The sequence below is a fragment of the Lissotriton helveticus genome, chromosome 2_2 (genome assembly GCF_964261635.1).
Source record: "Lissotriton helveticus chromosome 2_2, aLisHel1.1, whole genome shotgun sequence".
Classification (NCBI taxonomy): Eukaryota; Metazoa; Chordata; class Amphibia; order Caudata; family Salamandridae; genus Lissotriton; species Lissotriton helveticus.
Window position 1 is genome coordinate 484,196,827 of NC_136060.1, and position 20,279 is coordinate 484,217,105.

Genomic DNA, 20,279 nt, shown 5'->3' on the forward strand with positions numbered 1-20,279 from the left:
GCATCAACTCATCTATAATGGCAACTGGGACACTCTTGACTTCTAGAGAGCTCAAGACCTTTTGGCAGCTCTCTCCTGCCTCAAGTCAGCAGCCTATAGTACAGTGGATCTATTGAAAGCAGCCCGGACAGACCTAAGGGACAACCGAAGCGTATCGCTCCGCACTAGGCCAGCACGTCAGGAGGATGGGAAACGGGAGGAATGGATGGGTCGGGCACAATGTCCTCAGTGGCCAACACCTCAGTAACGGGGATACCCAATGATTACCATTCCCTCATCTCCTCCGTCCACAAACATCCCTCTCTAAATCACCCCCCCCTTCGATCTATCAGATCCCACGCTAGTCCTTAACATGTCAACAACAGCATCCTGGTGACTGAACAGCAGGGTCTTCTAGGGGTAGAGTATCAGAAAGCAGAGGGGCTCTACAGGATGGGAAATGAAGGCACATAGCTTTGATTTTCGATAATCGATTAGCGGCAGGTATAAAAGCAGTGACTGAATCCTTCACCTCCCGGACATTATTGCTCGGCGAACATGTCACCTTGGACCCTCATGGGACAGTGTAGTCACGCAGAGTAGGATTATATTTGGCGGTATGCCACCACGCCGCGGAGGACACAGGTGCCTAATTCAACAGAGTGCGGTGCACATGGATGATAAATTGAGTTAACATGTCTGAGGACCATGCAAGTAGGCCCCCCACCTGCCACAATTCGCCTTTTCTTTAATGACCAATTGCATGTGTCCTTCACAAAGTATCAATCAAGTCCCCCGTACTCCCAATAACAAGATCTCAAAATCCATCCAGTTTTTGTTTTGTGCTTGGAAACCAAGATCGACTGGATCCCAAAATGTGTACCTCGAAATGAGTTTCTAGGGATTTAGGGTCTTCAAAATGGAACTGGACAACACGGTGGTGGCGACAGTAAACATCACCACATATACTTGGAGTCCAAATGCTCATACACATTAAGTCCTCCTCTAGAGAACAACAGCATGGCTGGCATGCAGTCGACTATAAAGGATGTATATGAAGGACCAACCTTACTGCAACCAATGGAAGTGCTTGCAGAACCTGATGAAGAACCAGGCGTAGGTACCACAGGAGATGATGGCAAATTACCAGCCTGTTGCATCCTTCATGGTTCTAGGGCACACAAGTGACTGACTTTATTATCAATTTTTAGGAAACAAAATAGTAGCTGAAAAATGGAGTGGAGGCTCTTATGAGGTCATTCGCTATCAGCACTTAACGGTGGAACCTCAAAGAGTGCAAGTGCCAGAGGGCCCTCACGGAGGATGTATCTAATGATCAATTATTTGCATTACATCTAGTAATACTTGCGATGCGTTTGTTGGGTTCAAGTAAACACCAGATCAGAGCAAAAATGTCTGGGCAAATCTAAAATACACTTTGCACTTCACACTTTTTTTGATTAGTAAGAATTTTAAAAGTTCCCCACGGAAAAATGCTGAAAACACTTGAGGTTAAAATTGCGTCACCCAAATGATTTGCACAAAACCGAGCCTATGGATTTGAAAATACTAAATAAAACATTTCAAATTTCTTTGAGGCTAGAAACTCACCAGCACTTTCCTCTGCAATCTGGTAGGAGGTTTCCAGTTCACTGATTGGGTTCCAGGCGACACAGATGTAGGAGCCAGTTCCCACCTCCTTGATGACCAGTTCTGAGGTGTTCCCCCCGTGGGTGATGTTCTGCATCAACTCTCGCCCGTTGTTCCTCCATGCAAGGTTCCAGACGTCACCTGAAGCTTCACACATTAGCCGGACACCAGAGTCACCACTCGATAGGATTTTCATAATCTTTATCTCAGATATGGGTTCTAGGGATCCAGAGAGAAGAAATAACATCATGAACTGAAGAAGCCTTCATCATCCACACTCACAGCCGTGAACCGAAACATGTCAATTCTGAGACTTGCAGTTCTGTTTATTCCATTAAGAGGATGGGCTTGAAAATCCCAGCATGGAAGGTGGTGTTGGCAAATAGGTCACTGCTGTCTTGAGTTCTCCTAGTAGGAGTGTGTGAAAGATACTGTGACTGAACACAACACACATCGCTAAGAAATTCTACTTTCAGTGCCTCCGTTCCAGGACGTAAAAAAAGAAAAGGTGTGGAGGTAACTAGAATCAAATATGGTTAGGCTACGCAACTTGAGATGGCGTCCAGGTGCATTGAGCCACAAACCCTGGGGCAACACACAGCTGTGAACCACGTGCAGGTGCAACACACTTACAACCTCGCTACTTATAGTTTGTATAATAAATGTCTTCACTGAAAGAATACCTTTGTCCAGCCCATTTTAAAAAAAATTGGTATTCCTGGTTCTTTAAGGAAGAGCTTTATTTCCTATGAATATTTAAGCAGTCTATGCAATAAATCAAAGGCCACAACAACCCTTCTGTGATGAGGCGTATTTCCTGCTCTTGAGCCTTATCAACAGGACCTCAGATGGGAAACTGGTTTGGGGTCTTTAAGTTGCACCAATACTTTTTAGGAGAAGCCACTTTGGCCCCACTGATGACATATGTGCAGGAGACACAATGACACTTGATAACTGTCCTCTCATTTTCAATTCTCAAGTTTACATCACTAGAGCCTAAACCTTGTAACACAAAAGACCCTACACCCAGGGGTGCACAATCCCCCTCTTCCCTCTTGGGAAACTTTGGCAACACACATGTACACCTCACTTATAACAGAGCCCCCCGAATAATGACCATTAAAAGACTTGGTCCAACCCGCGTCAAAAGGTAAAGACATTCACTCCTTTCTTGCCTCAAGGAGGCTGTATCCAACCAGTAGTTCCTTCCATGGTGAGACGTTTATGTAGGAACAAGCAAGCGTGTCATCCCCATCATCCAATACCCGCCCCCAAAAAGCCACACTAGATAATTCAAGGGTGGGAACTAATTTCATTTTTACTGGGGAAAGGTGAAGAACACATTGGACCTGATCCACAATCTGGCTCCACAGTCACTGAGAAGGCCTCCCAGCCACGTCAGGGGTCCCACACTTGTGGCGGGACCCCCCCGCAATGCAAAACTGCTGTATAGAGGTCCCACCACGAGTGTGGGACCCCCGCTGCGACTGCGGAGGCCGTTTGTGAATCAGGCCCTTTGTTTTGACAAGAGCCTTCAGGTTTGTGGTTTTGACATGAGCCTTAAGATTTGTGGTTTTGAAGAGACTCCTGGTTTATGGTTTTGTTGTAAGTGGAATCTGTGTTTTGGGGGTCTGGATCTCCCCGGCATGCTGGATTTTCACAATGTTGTTAAAGCAGAGTGACATTTTAAAGGCGCCGAAGCTTGAGGTGGTGAAATGCCAGTGGGCGTGGCGGGAAGCGGAAATGGTGGGGGGGGGGGGCGGTTACCCCCATTAAAAAAATGTAATGAAAAATAAAAAAAATTAAATAGGCATTCACTGCAGGGCAAACACTGGCATCGAGAGGGACAAGGTGTGTGTATTGAAGTGAAAAGTCGGCAAATCATTCTCTCCATCTATAAACTCGAGAGAGAGATCATGTAGCGCAAGTGTAGACCTTTGCCAATCGCTGCCCGAGCCCCCACCAAACATCATAAATAAAGCCAACACCCACAGCAAAACACTTCATGCCAGCACATTTTCTTTCTTACCAATGACTTTCAACTGGACATGGTTCTTATCCATAAACATCAGTTGCAGAATGTACAGGCCTTCATCCTGGGGGCTCAGGTTGAGTAGCCTCAATGAGGCATTGGTAAGGGAAAAAAGGATCCGGTGTTGGTACTTCTTTAATGTTTGTGGCTCATCGCTTCCATAGTGATAGGTCAGGATCCACTGAGATTCCTGATCTCCAGGCTTCTTGACATGCCACTCCAGCACGCCATCTCCTTGGAGCTCCGTCTCCACCCCTGGGAGCAGGACGTCGTATCCCTGGCGACCGTAGACCTGCAGCTGCGTCGGCTCTGCATGCGCAACATCTGGTGGAGGTGAATTCAGAGAGAAAAGTAGAGTGAGTTTTGGGATGTGGCGGTCTTTACCCTCAGGAGGACAACTACCATAATAAACAAACTTCACCAGTAGGAGAAGGCCATGCAGCCTCCGGTCTAGAAACCGCAGTCCAACTCTCCGGTGGATCACAGGCATGGAAATGCCCCACATCACAGCAGGCCCGAAGTAGCGGATACTTCGTCATGGCTAGCTTACAAGAAGAGAAACTCTTCATGTGAGGGCATCACATCATCCAAAACCTCCCAGATCATACGCAAGAACAGTAAAGCATGAAAGAGGACGAGGACACATATTTTCTAGCTTCGCTACAATCTTTCAAAACAGATTTCTATGGACTCTAGAACTGGCCCCTACCGCAGTCAATTCAACACCTAGCAACTAACTTTTGCCCCTTATCAGTCTTTAGCACCATGATACATGTGATCCATGTCATGCGTGTGCATTTGTGGTGACCCATGTTTGGATCCTCAGAAACAAACATGGTTTCGTCATTTGCCTAGAACACCTATAACACACGTGCTTTGACAAACGCTGTGTAACTAATTTTTCTCCATTTTTTATTCATCCCACCTCTTTCCAACAAATGTTTTGCTTTTTGACAACTCCGCTCCGCCGAACTTCCCCTGGGCTCCGTCTCACGGATCCACAAGACCAGAACCGGAGGAAGATCCTTCCCTTACCTCGCTGCCATGACCTGGAACACCCTTCCCCTCCACCTCGGGCAATCACCGTCATTGACACAGTTCAGGAAGGACCTCAAGACCTGGCTCTTTGACTGAACCTCCACACCCAGACGGATCAGCAGCCCCCGCCTCCACCTCCTCAACGCCTTGAGACCCCAGTTTGATTGATTTTGACCTACATAACTCTCATGGCCTATTTATGACCATGTCGACATCCTTGTGTGCCCTCTAACCAGGTGCCATGAGGGTTACATATCCCACCGTCTTCTGAAAGTAAACAAGCCCTACCATTAGCAAGATCACTGATGACATCATTCACAACACCTGTATTCACATCACACAATAAACTTCTACTATTGTATACAGCGTAGAAGTACTATGTGCACATGTCGCATGTATAGAGTAGAGGCAGCGCAGCCCTAGAGAGAGGTGCAGCTCAGTAAAGTAAAAGTTAAATGGTGTATATTTTGCCTACCAGTAAAGTTTTGGACACCACAGGGCTCATTTACAAACCCCTTGTGCCACTGGTGTATCACTTTTTGTGACGCACCAGTGGCGCAATCTGCAGACCCATAATTACAAGGACAGGTAAAGCCACCCTGCGTGGCATTTCGTGTCTTTGTAAATATGGCCCCTTTACACGCAACACTTTTTGTGAAAGGGGTGCACCATGGGTTTTGCTGCGCAACGAGTAGAAATGTTTTCATTTCTCCTAGTTTTTCCCTCTTTCTGCAGCACGCATAGGAAGAGGAAATCACCTTTTGTGATTGTTTTTGTGCTGGAAGGTGACGTAGGCACCCTTGCACCATGGTTAAAGGGCGCCTGCATCGGTGCATGGCAGCTTATTGTGCACCAGCGCTGGGGAGGGCAAAGTAATCCATCATATTGTTGTAGATATGAAGCATCCCTTTGCTTCGGAATTGACACAGCGCCGTACAGCCAAATGGCTTGCGGTACCGCACTGCGTTAATTCCTTGTAAATAAGTCCCAAACAGTCCTCCGTGTTAACCAAGGTAGAGAGGAGGTCAAGTAATGAGTTGTTGGGTCACATTTGATATTACTCTTGGCTTAAATCCAAGGAACTTAGAGGCATATGTATTAAAACCCCATTTTGCAAGTCCTTAATAGCAAAACGATTTTTTGCAAAATCGCTATTAAGGACTCGCAAAATGGAATGTAAGTAGGAATCGCAATATTCATTGCGATTCTTTGCTATTCCTTAATTGCAAATTGCAATTCGCAATTAAGGAATAGTTTCCCATTCATTTCTAGAGGCCCATAGGAATGAATTGGAAGACATTGGCATTTTGCGAGTACCCATTAGGTAATCGCAAACTGCGAATGCAATTTCAAGGGTGTCAAAAAGACAACCTGCGGCACCCTTGAAATATGTATGTGTGCACATGTGGTGCACATACATGCCCTAAGACCTTGAATGTGCGCCACATGGCACTTTGAAAAATGCAAAAAAAGTGAATTTTTTAAAGAAATCGCAATTTACCACCAACTTGTAGTTGGTAGTAATTTGCGATTTCTTATGCCAAACTCGCACAACTTAGGTGCTTCATGCATCGCATTTAAGGAATCGCAATTTTGCAATTCCTTAAATGCAATCGTAAAAAAGGGAATCGTATTTTGCGATGCCCTTTTGCAGAGGTCTTCAAACTTTTTGATGCCAAGACCCCCCCTGTCAAAATGTTATAGGCGTAAGGACTCCCTGCTGACAAATATATCCAGAACCTGGTACGTCCCCAATTCCCACAGGCAAATAATTTTTATGGTGGGGAAATAATATTAAACAGTGTTTAGAAACCAAAAGTTTGTGGGTGAGTGTAGATTGGTATCAGAGGCTTATTACACAGTTCAAAAAGAATTACCCAAAAATTCACAATGGTACGATTTCACAAATACCACATATTTTGGCGCAACTTGTTTGGATGATAACACCTTTCTGAACTAAAGTGATGAGTTTGCTTGTTTTTCTCCAGAGAGACGGTCAATCTCTGATTGCACCTTATAAATACCAGTTTAACACCCAAATATAGCAATAAGCAACAAAACGGTGACCAGTCCCCCCTTTGCCAAGGGCCCTTAGTGTGCAGCAACACATGTCGCTGATTTTTATAACTAGTGAACTGCTTGAGTTATAAACAATTTTTTTTGTTAAATCAGCAGCTTACGTGGCAGATGATTGACTATGTGGCAAATCTAGAATTATGTGTAAATCGCTGCGGTTGCACAATTGCATAATCCCAGTGCCCCTGGGTATACTGGCTGTAATGCATGGGCTGCAACTTTAGTGCAAGGCATCCGAGGAGAACCATACTATATTTCATGGGATGCTGGTGGCTTGGCTTTTACAGCTGCTTGGAAGTGGAGGTTTCTGAACATCATTCATCAACATTGAAACATGCCATTTACAGTCATTAACCCTATCCGTGCTCATGACGGAACCGCTCCGTCATCAGCCGCGGTGGCGCTGTGCTGATGACGGAGCGGTTCCATCATGGCCCGCCCGACGCGCCTGCGCAGCGCTGATTTTGCGCCTGCACGGCGCGTTCTATTAAGCGGGCGGAGCCATGACAGAACCGCTCCGTCATGAGCACAGCTCAACCGCGGCTGGTGACGAAGCGGTTCCGTCACCAGTATGCGCCCGCCGCACCCCCTTAGCGCTGCGGCGGAATAGCCGCCGCAGCGATGTGGTTAATGATGAACTGTAGGGTCCAAGTAGGATGCTTTCTTTAATTTCAGGGGGAGGAAGTGGTCCCTTAAGCTTCTTTCATACTGTTATTCTAAAAAGGTTTTATTCTTAACATTATGAAAACAAACACTTCTATTTTAGAATAAACTGACTCCTGGTTATATAAGTTTGCTGCTGTTGCTGATTTAAGTCATGTTTGGGGGTGGCTGGAGGGCCTTGAGAGTGTGAGCACGTGGGTGTGTCAAATGTTTTGCTAAAAACAAAATATTCTGTACATTTATTAGGTCCTTCATCATCAGGTAGCTACATATAAATGAAGGGTCAGCTTAAATTACAAATAAATTAAAAAGTGCTACTCAGTGGTCAATGCAATATAGTACATCATTAAACCTCAAGTAGTTAATCACCTTAATAAACGGTCTGTATGTAACTACAGAGCCACAAAATTAAATCTTGGTTGGTGCAGTGGAGAGTAGTGATTTGAGTATTTGAACCTCTGCCTCCCTTCGCGGCAGGTTGCCAGCAGGACATGCTGTGCTCTTGTGGTTTCAGACGTCCCATTAGCCCCATCAGCAGTGCAGGTTTGTGGTTTAAGTCTTGTGGGCTTTCGTTTTTAACATGCAGGAGGTTGTAAATTTGTGGGCAGCTCGGAAAAACCGAAGTTTACAGTGTGCATACGATGTTTATCTGTGCCAGTGCACTGTGCATCGCTCACTGGTGTTGCAGGTGTTTACAAACAAGTATCTTGAAGGTTTGCTTGTTTTGTAAAAAAGTGTTCGCTGATTCAGTGTTGTAGCAGTAGCGCATGGTCCCTTAACCTGCCTCATATTTTAGGCAGCAGGCCTCGTATTTATGACTTATACAGACTATAAATGCTGCCTTACCGATAGCAGCACAACAAACAGCCTTGCTGCACAGATCTGCGGAGCCCTACGCAAAATTACATTTTCCCGTTTGAGTGCCCACTTTTTCCTACCAAGTGCTTTTGAGGACACTGTTGTTATATGGCCCCCTTTTGGGGTAATCTGTTTATGCAGGCCATAAAGCAGCTATTTTTAGTAGCCTTAGTCAGGGCCACTGGAATTATGCAGCAGGGGAGGCCCAAATTATGTAGAAGGGTTGGATAAATTATGTGGCAAGCAGAGGCAAATTATGCAGCACATTTTGGGAAAGTATCACTTCATTATTTTGACATTTCTAAACTTGTTAACACTGTCTGGGCATTAGTTGCAACTCATTAGTACCACTTTAACACCCAAACACAGCAATAAGTTACAGAATTATGACCAGTCAACCTTTGCAGAGAATCTTCCACTGCACAGCAACACCTGTTGCTTTGCTTTTAATAACTTTTGAACTGTTTGAGCTCGAAACTATTTTATGTTAAAATCTGCATATTATGCACATGATGATGGATTATGTGGCAAAAGTATAATTATAGGAAAATCGCCGCAGCCGCATATTCGCATAATTCCAGTGGCCCTGGCCTTAGTGTTGCACTAGCTCTGAGCCCAACTTCACTGCCAGGCACCCCTGCTACTGACACATATGGTAGTGCTCCGCCCCATGTGTGACGTCAGACATGACGCTGTGCTCCACGTTTGTTATGTGGTTAGCAATCTAGTAGTTGGGTGGGTGGAGCCAGCTGGGGTGGAAGGGAAGAGGAGGAGTGTGAACAGGATGAGGGCAGTTAGAGTAGGGACAGGGACGAGAAAGGAAGCACACAATAAAGCACCTGTATAAATATACTTACACTTGTCTGTGGTCATTATCAAGATACGACAACTGGCGACGAGGGTGGGATGAGCATTCCCCTTGCCCACAGAACCCTGAAGAAGCGCCCTGTCCCAAACAGCGTCCACGAAGGAGAACGCTGCTGTGGAAAACGGAGCTGCCGCCTGAAGCGAGAGGCCAGCAGCAGGTGACCCTGCCCCCAGTGCGGCGACTGTGCGGGAGCCAAGAGGGACCGAAGCAACGAGCGCTGACACGCTCGAGTGAAGGAGACCCATTCGCGCCAAAACCGCGACTCATGCCGGATGCGTGAGAGTTGGCCAGGTAGCGCCGAGCGAGCGCGAGAGACGACAAGAAGCAAGGTGAGAGCCCACCCCGACCTTGCCTGAGCGCAGCAGCAGAGTCACAGAGTGTGGAAGCCAGGAGAAGTGCTGCCCCCGCCTGAAGTCGACGGCTGGCGAGTCCAGATTGAAATAACTGAGGTCTAAGTGGGCAGAAGGAAAGCCTTGTGTGCAGCTAGCAACGGCGGCCATCTTGAAGTCAGGCAGTCTTGAGGACAGACTCCTTGGTCACTGTGGGGCGGCCATCTTAAGGTCAAGCAGAGTGAGAAATGACATGCACAAGCTGCAGAGAAGCATAGGAAGTGTGAGACAATGCAAGTAACCAAAAATAAATAAGTTAAGTGAATATTGAAAAAAAGGGGGACGACCGAAACTAACCTACCCAGGCACCCGCGAACGAGCGGCGACAAGCCAATTCGAAGCAGATTAGGCGGGAAGCCTGCGTCACCAAGATGGTGACCCCAGAGACATCCCCACAGCGAAACGAAGTCAAGCCCATCATTGCAGGAGGGTTGCACTTGCGGGCCCCGGAACCATTAACACTGACCACAGGAGGAAGCATGGGCCCCAAGTGGCAAGAGTGGCTCGAAGATTTTGAAGTCTACATTGAGGGATCCAAAGTGACTGTTGATAAAGAGAAAATAATCGCGCTCCGCAACCTGGCAGGTCGAGAGATAAGCAAGATAATCAAAGATCTTCCCCCTGCGGATGCTGGAACATATGACAAAGTACGTGAAGCGCTGAACAAAAAATTCCTCCATAAAAGAAATGTGGACTATGAACGTCATGCGTTTCATCAAGCGCGCCAAGGAAAAGATGAGGCGATGAGCGCGTTCATCACCCGACTGCGGCGACTATCGAGACACTGTGAGTTTGACACCTTTTCAACGGATGCCGCCATAAAGTCACAAATCATAGATGGGTGTCACTCGGAAACCCTCAGAAGGCGGCTGCTGAGAAAACCCTTTGAACTAGACGACATTGAAGAAATGACTCGCGTCTATGATCAGGTCGAGGAACATGCCACCACCATTGAAACTGGGCGCAATGTGAGTCATGAACAAGCGCATCGCGTCCAGGCCCAAGGCAGCAGTCGAAGAAGCTCGAGAGACAAACAATGGAGAACACGACCGTCTTCCCATCGAAGACATCCAGAGCACAGGAGGCGAGAACCTGGACGGAGGGAAAGGAGACCAGAGAGGATGAAAAGATGCTACAGGTGTGGATATGACTATCCTCATGTAGATGCCTGCCCTGCCATGGGTCAGAGATGTAGGAAATGTGGTCGGACAAACCATTTCGAAGCGATGTGTGGGGACTACCACAAGGAGAGGCGAAGCGAAACAATGAGGTCGTCTCGTTCCGACACCAGAAAACATCACATAAGAGCTGTTCACGGAAAGACTACAGTATCCTCCGGCTCGTCACACTCCAGCCGAGAGTCGCGCAGGTCTAGATGGGAGCGTAGGTCCCCGTCTCGGGACTCCAGATCATCATCCAGAGATTCGGGACATACAGTTGAATACGTGAACATGATCGCAGATCCTGACCAACTCAAGAAATATCCACGCCTGGATATAAAAGTAGGGAATCATGACACTAAATTCGTGCTGGATAGCGGGGCTTTGCTGAACTATATCCCAGTCACAGAATATGAGAGGATGAGCCCTAAGCCTCCACTTACCTATGCACCAGTCCGAGTCTTCAATTGGATGTCCAAGAAGCCACTTCAATGTTTGGGAAAATTCCCGACAACACTCAAACACGACACCGTCACCATACCGGCGGTCATACATGTCATCAAGGGCCCAGAGGCTGACTGCCTACTCAGCCTGCCAACTGCAGAACTTCTCCGACTTGTTGAAATTCTCTTCAAGGTCAGTGACGATCAGGACATTGTCAACAGATTTCCCAGTCTATTTCAAGGTCTAGGGAAGATGAAGGGATGCCAGATACATCTGCACATCAATGAACAGATCAGACCTGTGGCACAGCACCCTCGACGTGTACCCTTCCATCTCCAAAAAGCCGTCGAGGATGAACTTCATGACCTCCTGTCCGCAGACATCATTGAACGGACGGATGTTCCAACCCCATGGGTATCGCCAGTGGTCATCGTACCGAAGAAAGGCACCACTAGCAAGGTGAGACTGTGTGTTGACATGCGATTACCCAACACTGCAATAGAAAGGGAGGGCCATCCTGGGCCGCATCTAAGCGACATGATCTCTGCTTTGAACGGGCGAGGGTGTTCTCGAAGCTGGATTTAAACAAAGGCTATCACCAGCTGGAGTTGGACGTCAAGTCCCGTTACATCACAACCTTTGCAACCCACCTAGGACTCTTCCGATATAGGAGACTGAGTTTTGGTGTCTCATCAGCCGCGGAAATTTTTCAAGAGGCTATCCGGCAAATCATTCAACACATCCCTAACACTCTGAACTACAGCGACGACATCCTTGTGTATGGCTCCGATACCCGTGAACATGACATAGCACTTAATCGTGTCTGCCACGCCCTGCTAGATGCGAACCTGACATTGACCAAAGATAAGTGCGAGTTCCACCAGTCCACTTTAAAATTCTTTGGCCACATTTTCTCGGGCGCAGGGATGAAACCCGATCCGGACAAGGTAGCGACTTTGAACAACACCAAGAGCCCTCAGGATGTCAGTGAACTGAGATCGTTCCTGGGGATGGCCAGTTATTGTGCCCGTTACATCAGGGACTATGCGACCATCAGCCATCCTCTTCGCACTTTAACCAAACAAGGCCACCCATTTGACTGGACGCCCCAGTGTGAACAAGCATTCACGGAGATCAAGCGTGCAGTAGAGTCTGCTGGCAACCTCTCTTACTTCAATCCCAGGCGAAAGACTGAAATCACTGTGGATGCCAGCCCTGTGGGGTTGGGGGCTATCTTAGCACAATATGACAATGACTCTGACCAGAGACGCATCGTTGCCTATGCTAGTCGCAGTTTGTCCGATCCTGAAAGGGCATACTCGCAACCTGAGAAAGAGAGTCTTGCGGTGGTTTGGGCATGTGAACATTTTCATGTTTTTATCTACAGCAAGCACTTTACTCTGATCACCGATCATCAGGCACTAGTCACCATCTACGGCAACCCCAGATCCAAAATGCCTCCGAGGATTGAGAGGTGGGGCCTGAGGCTTCAAGAGTATACTTTTACAATTGTCCACAAGCCCAGGAAGGCGGAAAATCCGGCTGACTATATGTCCCGACATCCTCATTCGTCATCAGGCTCCGACCCTTCCATTGCCGAGGAATACATCCACTTTGTGGCCGACCACGCGCTGCCACCTACCATTCCCATGGATGTCATCTGAGATGCCACGGCGCAAGACGCTATCTTGCAGAAAGTACTCCGCAAGATCCAAACCAACCGGTGGAGACATGATCCTCAAGACGAAGACGATGATCCGGCTACCAAGCAGGAGTTGCAAGCGTTCCGAAATGTCTATGACGAACTGTCTGCGACCACTAATGGAATAATACTACGAGGTCAACGGATTGTGGTCCCTGGTAAATTACGGCAAGGCGTCATCAACCTTGCTCATGAAGGCCACAGGGGAGTAGTATCGACAAAATGAGCCCTCAGGGAACGCGTGAGGTTTCCCCTCCTCGACCACATGGTAGAGTCCACCCTGAAAGACTGCCATCTGTGCCGGCTGACCAACAAAGGAGATCCACCGGCCCCATTGCAAATGACCACCCTACCCAACGGAGTATGGCAAGAACTCGCCATGGATTTCTACGGACCACTACCTTCCGGTAAATATGTGATAGCTATAATCGATGAATATTCACGATTTCCCATCGCGCAGTTTGTGCCATCCACAGGTGCCTCCAGTACTCTCAAAGTGCTGAATGAAGTATTTGCAACCTGGGGTGTCCCCAGAGAGGTGAAAACAGACAATGGACCTCCGTTCAATGGGCACGAGTTCGGTGCGTTTGCGAAGCACCTGGACTTTCATCACAGAAAAGTTACACCCCTCTGGCCACAGGCGAATGGCACCATCGAAAGATTCATGGTCACGATCAAAAAGACATTCCAGCAAGCCACTGCTGAAAAGAAGGACCTACAGGTGGCTCTCAACGAGGTCCTCAGAGCCTATAGGACAACCCCTCACTCAACCACCGGGAAGTGCCCTGCCACGCTGATGCTGGGACGCCCCATGAGAAATCGCATCCCGACCTGGGAAGGGGCCTTGCGAGCTGTGTCACCAATTTGCAGCCATCTAGAAATGGTGGCGACTGATAAAAGCAATAAAGACAAGATGAAATCATACGCCGATGCCAAAAGAAAAGCGAGATCACCATCCTTGCATGAAGGAGATTGCGTACTTGTCAAGCAAGAACAACAAAGAAAAACTGACTGTCGATTCCGTAACGAACCTTTGCTAGTCACCCAACAGAAGGGTACCATGCTAACTGCGGAATCTGATCAACGGCGAATTATCAGGAATGTGTCGCACTTCAAGAAATGTCCTAGGGACCTGAAGGGACCTTTGTTGAATGTGACTGAAATACTCATTCCGGAAGCTTCGGACCAAGGTGCCCAGGAGAGTTGGGGTCAGCTGATTGAACCCCTGATTGATGAGAATACTGGAGCCATGGCCATGCGACCTCGCCGAGACATCCAGCGGCCAAAGAGACTCATTGAGGAGATATGAGTTAGCACACTGTTCTTTTGTTTTGTTAAGAAAGGGGGAGATGTTATGTGGTTAGCGGTCTAGTAGTTGGGTGGGTGGAGCCAGCTGGGGTGGAGGGGAAGAGGAGGAGTGTGAACAGGATGAGGGCAGTTAGAGTAGGGACAGGGACGTTAAAGGAAGCACACAATAAAGCTCCTGTATAAACATACTTACACTTGTCTGTGGTCATTATCAAGATACGACAACGTTGAGCAGAACAGATGGGTGATGCACTGGAGCACATGCAAGACACCACGCATCTCTTTCCTGAGCCTAGACAGCAGACTTCAAAACAACCACAAGCTCTGGCCGCTCACCCAGATTTCAGAAATACTCAGAGTACTTGTATTTATTTTAATTACATGGTATTTCAATCTCGAAGAACTGCTACAGTTGGTAAGAAATATACTTGAGGAAAATTCTTTGACAGAAATGATGTGCTTGAGAATAAACTGGCCACAATGATTTACAATAGATTTTCAATGCAATAGGTCCTGCATTTAAGCAAGTTCATGCTATTGGATTGTAAATGAAAGTGTCTTTTATTTAAGTTTTAAAAACCAAAACATAAATAAAAGGCATGGTTATTTACAGTGCCAATAGCTCAAACTCGCGTAGTTGCGAGACCCATTGCATTGCAAATGCTTGTTTTCCTTGCTCCTTACTGGCCTTCCAACACCTCCTCCGGGACAGTAATCGCTATGTAAATATATTTACAATTAGAAGCGCGCACTTCACACCTCATCACAAAGCCTTCAGTGATTTGATCAATTAAAGTCAGTACCAGCTCCCAAGCATTGTTTACAACTACAAATTGCCCTTTACGTTTTCAGATTTTACGTTTTCAGATTAACCCGTAGCACATATTTCTATTCTTTTCTGGCAACAGGGGTGGCCTTAGGCATGTGCAAGCTGTGCACCTGCACAGGGCCACCAAACCCCAGGGGCCGCCACGCCAATATATATCCTTAATATAATAATCCTCTGAGGATGGATACATATTTGCGTGGCGGCCCCTGGCAGGGATTTGGCGGCCTCCGGCTCTGTTCCACTTCCAAACACCCTGACCCCCCTCCTGAGCTCCAGGGGGGCCCCATCCCGCCCAGACCCCCTCTCCGGGGCCCCCTCCTATGCTCCCTGCCCAGGGCCGCCTTGAGCCTGGAGCCTCCCCTGCAGGCAAGCAGGCATCCTGGAAGGAAACCTTGTTAAACTGTCTGATCAGTTCCGGTTTCACATCACAAGAAAACATTACCTGAATGGCATTGCAACTTTTAGTATTTTAATTCATAATCAACTGTCTGGGGACTTTTATTTTTCCAGAGTCCAGGCAGAAGGGAGGCCCGGGAATGCGTGGCCCGGGAATGCGTGGCCCGGGAATGCGTAACCCCCTTCCCATGACTCCACGACACGCATGGGGGGTCGCGCCCACAGAATGAAGACCTCTGCTCTTTTGTGATGATACATCCCAAAAGGCCTTTTCACGTTCCCAAACGGACCGATTCCGAAAATCGGCCCGTTTGCGAATGGGAAAAGGGCTTGATACATATGCCCCTTAGCCAGCTGCGACCGGTAGTGGGAGTACTGGCCGGGCGGTGACGTGGGGAGGGGGAGGGGCAGGGTGGGGGGTAGTAATGTATGGATTACGGACTTTAAAAGATAAGTAAACATAAAAATAAACCAAACGAATTTCGTTGCACACACTGCGTCGCATTTGGTGATGCAGTGCGTGCAACCGGCCGCAGCTGCCCTTAGCACTGACACAGAAAAATAAATACGTTAAAGGTGTACTATTTTATTTAATCTCAGACATGGCTTATTACTCCAGGTGGATTCCATTCCATGATGCTGTTCAGTGGGGCCCTGGAATCAGTCACAAAAAATATGCTTCTATAGGAACAGTCAGTCCGGATTATTAAACGAACCCAAATCTCAAAGGGACACCAACAATCACAGACGGAAGCTGGCCTCATTGAGCCCATCTTACTTCCTATCTTTTATTCGCTAAGTGTGCGTCGCATAACACGATTACCGCACCCCGGTGGACATGGCACAAGCATGGAAACACTTCCCACATAGGATCAAAACAAGAACAAAACCCTTCCAACCACACAGCCTATAGGGTGTGCTATCCATGTAAGGAAGCGCTTCAGGGACCCACAGAGTGCTAGTAAATGCTATATAAATGTTGCAATACAATACAAAACAGCAAAAATGGTGCAACTGCATTTGCCGTGTTATTTTGCGCCACTGAAAAGTGTACATGTAAATGTAAATGTAAATTGATACTTGTATAGCGCACTACTCACCCGCAAGGGTCTCAAGGCGCTTGTACGAATACCGCTGTGGAACCCATCCTGGCTTTCCCTGTGAGGCGCCCACTCCTGGGCACCCCCAAGGTGGCACATAGCACAGCCCATCTGACACAGGGCGCTGCCAAGTGTCAGTGGAAACACTATCTTTCTCAAGAGGATGGAAATTTCCATTCGGACACTGGCAGAAGAAAGTGTACTTTTAACAGCTCGTTTTCACGCGAGCTGGAAACTCCCGGAATGACGATAGATTCGCGGGTTCTGTTGCAAGAGCCTTCCTCTCGCGCCCTGCTCCTGCGCACAGGATTCGCTTCACCCAAACTCGAAAGGCAGAGCCCTTGGGTAAAAGAACAAAAGAAAGAATGCTGACAGAGCTGTAAAACGCCTGTTGGATGTTTACCAAGTGTGGACTTTAATGCAGGAATCTTTGGTGCCCGGTTTATTGACATGGAGTCTGTACTCTTCCTAGCGGCCTCACTCGGAGGTAAAAATACCCCTTTATGGTGTATTTACAGCTTGCAAGGCCAGGAGCTGGTGCTTAACTAACACTGAAAATCCAGCTTCTTACACCTCTAGAATACTTATGAAATTATTTAGACCTGCATTTGGTATTTTAAGTATATGTTTAAAAGGGGTAACCGCCCGAGCAAGGTAGTAACCAGAAAATTAAAATACTCCTTGCCCCGTTTTGACCCAAAGCGCTCATTGCACCACAATTACAAGCAAAGCAAGTGAGTGACTCGGGGGGCGTGGCTTAGCAGGCCACGATGGCGGCTGTGTCCTGCTGAGGCTCCGCGATCGGGCTAGCATCCAGCCCAGTTCCCGAGATCGCCGGGAGCCTCAGCCTACAGGAAAAACACCCGGGACTCCCCACATGCATTGGGGTACCGCTCTGACGACCTCAGACGGCGGCGGACGGGCGACATAGGCCGATTCGCAGAAATCGGAGCCGGGCGCCTCAACTCAAGATGGCGGGCGCAGCTCCGTCCGGCGAGAGCGTACACCGCCGGGAGCCGACCCAGTGACCGCAGACTCCAGGAGGCGGGACCGGCGACCGCCGGCGGGAGATCCCGGCGCAACAGCGAGACCAACCCTCCCGAGGTACACGCCAGACGGCACCTTCACCTGATCCGCCACCCCGGTGCGCTGGATGGCAGCCGCCGCACCGGAGCTCCACCGCACAGACGCTGCGACCTCACCGGGGGCCTGAACATTCTCCGCCATCGCCCGCTCCGCCGCCGCGGGGTGCGGAGGATCGGCGGACGTGCTGCCGGTGTGGTGGTGGGCCATTCCAGGGCCAGCAAGCGTATCAGCGCAGCGGCGGTGAGTGGCCGCCTCTCTCCCCCCCCCCCCTCCCCCCGAGACACTTGATGCCTGTAGCCCCCCCCGCGACCTCGGGGGCTCGGCATATGGATACGAATCACACCGCTGGATAACTCGGGGACTCAGGGTGCCCCCGCAGCCCCGCAACGACCATCGGCCCCAAGCGCCTGACCCTAAGATGGCGCCCGTAGAGGCCTGAACACTGCGAACAGCGCGAGCCTCACCACTGGGACCCCCTCGTACTTTCACCATCTGTCCTCCGGCCCTACCGGCTGCTACTAACGCTGGGCCACACGCCGAGGGAGACCCGCACGCCCTTGTTGCCCTGATTTAGCGCCCGTCCCCTGAGACGAGGGGAGGCCGCCCCAGGCCCTGAGTGGACAAGAGAGACCGGCAGATGTTAAACTGCCCCCTGACCCAGCCACGTTAACCTGTTGTGCCCGGAGCACACGACCTCACCCCACGGAGCAGAGAGGATCCTCGCGTGGTCAGAGCAGCCGGCCCCTGACAACCACAAACCTCCCCTGACGCCCCTGGTGGGGGCTCCCCGAGGAGGAACAGACCTCGCCTTGGGCCTGGAAGGGACCGGGGAAACTGACCTGCACCCGGCTGCCGCCACCCGGTAGCACTGCGTGGCGACGACCTATCTCCCCCGGGACGCGCAACGACCGGAGGGAACCCCCCTCTCCCTCCAAGCAGCACCCATGGGGAAGCCGAGAGCCACACAGATGACGGCGGTCCCGGAAACAGCCGCCGAGAAGATGCCACAGACGAGAGCATGGACGCAGACCAACACGTCGCAAGCCGACCCTACACTATCAGCGAAGCTAGACCAGGTGTTGGCAGCAATAGAAATGTCTCGCCTCTCGATGGAGGAGAGATTGGGCACCCTGACGACAGACATCAGCCTAATTCGGGATGAACACCGTAAACTGGCAGACAGGGTGAAAGACGGTGAACGGATTGTGACTGAACTGCGACCAGCGGTGAAATCGCAGGAGACAGACATGCAGGAGATCCTGCGCCGCGTGACGACCCTGGAGGAACGAACAGTGGATTTGGAGGGGCGCTCGAGACGCTGTAACATTCGTGTCCTGGGCCTGCCGGAGGGGATTGAAAACTCGGACCCCCTGACATACATGGAATCCTGGACTAAATCGTTCACCCCGGACTGCGACCGTTCGCCGTTCTTCTCCATCGAGAGGGCCCACAGGGTCCCAGCCCGGGCGCCCAAACCTGGTCTTCCCCCACGACCCATGCTGGCCAAGTTCCTGCACTTCCGAGACCGGGATGCGGTGCTCCGCGCGGCCCGGACGGCGGGCCCCCTGCGGGTGGAAGACCAGCACGTCATGGTGTTCCCGGACTATGCCCGGGAGGTCCAACAGCGACGGTCCACATTTCTGGAAGTCAAAAGACGCCTCCGCGCTAACGATCTTCAATATTCCCTGCTGTTCCCCGCTCGCCTCAAGGTAATCCACAAAGGGAAAGCCCTCTTTTTTGACACGGCAGCGGACGCGCAGGATTGGACTGAATTTCATTGCCCACTGATCCCTAAACCCGGACCCCAGAAGACACGCAACAATGACTCCAGACGACCCAGGAAACGGGGCGCGAGCCGTGGGCGATCTGGACACTCCAAGAGCCGGGCGTCCTCCCAGGCGGGCTCACCCGACCTCGCAGAAATCATAAAGGAGCGGCGAGACGCCCTACGAGCGGTGACCGGACTGCACTCGTCACCTCCGGCTTCGGACCTGGAGGGTCAGCCGCACCTATTCACTCCAGAGAAAGACCGGGACAGTGATGGAACTATGTCGGGTTTTGGCCCGGTCTCTTCCCCCCTCGGGGTGACACACACATTGGACGCTACCCTAGCCAGTCAGCCTACCACCTCTTCGTGAACACCTGAACTGTCAACTGACGTATCCTTTCCATGATTGCCTGTTGTAATGCGCGATATCTAGAAGCCTAGACTACTCTACTAGATAATTGCGAGCTCCGGCGAGCGATACACACTTCTCCTACTAGAGCCCGACTCGCGCACAGGCCCAGCAGCGACACATGCTGCCACCCCCGCGAATTTCTGTTGGTTTCTCCCCTAGTGGGACACTAGTTTGGATATGCCACCCCCAGTGACGTATCCCCAGAATTGGGACAGTTGCCCACCCAAGGTTCTAGTTGTTGTTAATTCCCCCAGTCCCCCCCCCCACGATTAAGGAAGCTTGGCGCGCAGGAACGCACATGACACGCACACATGGGCGGCACACAGGAACTGTAGAGGTGCCCCTCCCCCGACCACGTCACCCTAGAAATGGCTGTCCCCCACTCTGACGTTAGTATCCTTACACTAAATGTGCGGGGCCTGCACACGCCCAGCAAGCGCTACTCTGTATACTCCTACATACGGCGCATGGCGGCCAACATTACGTTCTTACAAGAGACGCACATTAACGCTACTGAACTC

General features: G+C 49.7%; 1 protein-coding gene across 1 annotated transcript in view; it reads right to left on the bottom strand.

Moving 5' to 3' along the window:
* LOC144821687 (uncharacterized) overlaps nt 1–20,279 on the bottom strand; it is a 113,311-nt gene that overhangs the window by 77,997 nt on the left and 15,035 nt on the right. The window contains exons 2-3 of the mRNA XM_078678907.1: nt 3,659–3,985; nt 1,591–1,848 (exon numbers count right to left, since the gene is read on the bottom strand). Of these exons, the coding sequence (XP_078535033.1) occupies nt 1,591–1,848; nt 3,659–3,985 (585 nt within the window). The remainder of the gene's footprint in view (nt 1–1,590; nt 1,849–3,658; nt 3,986–20,279) is intronic.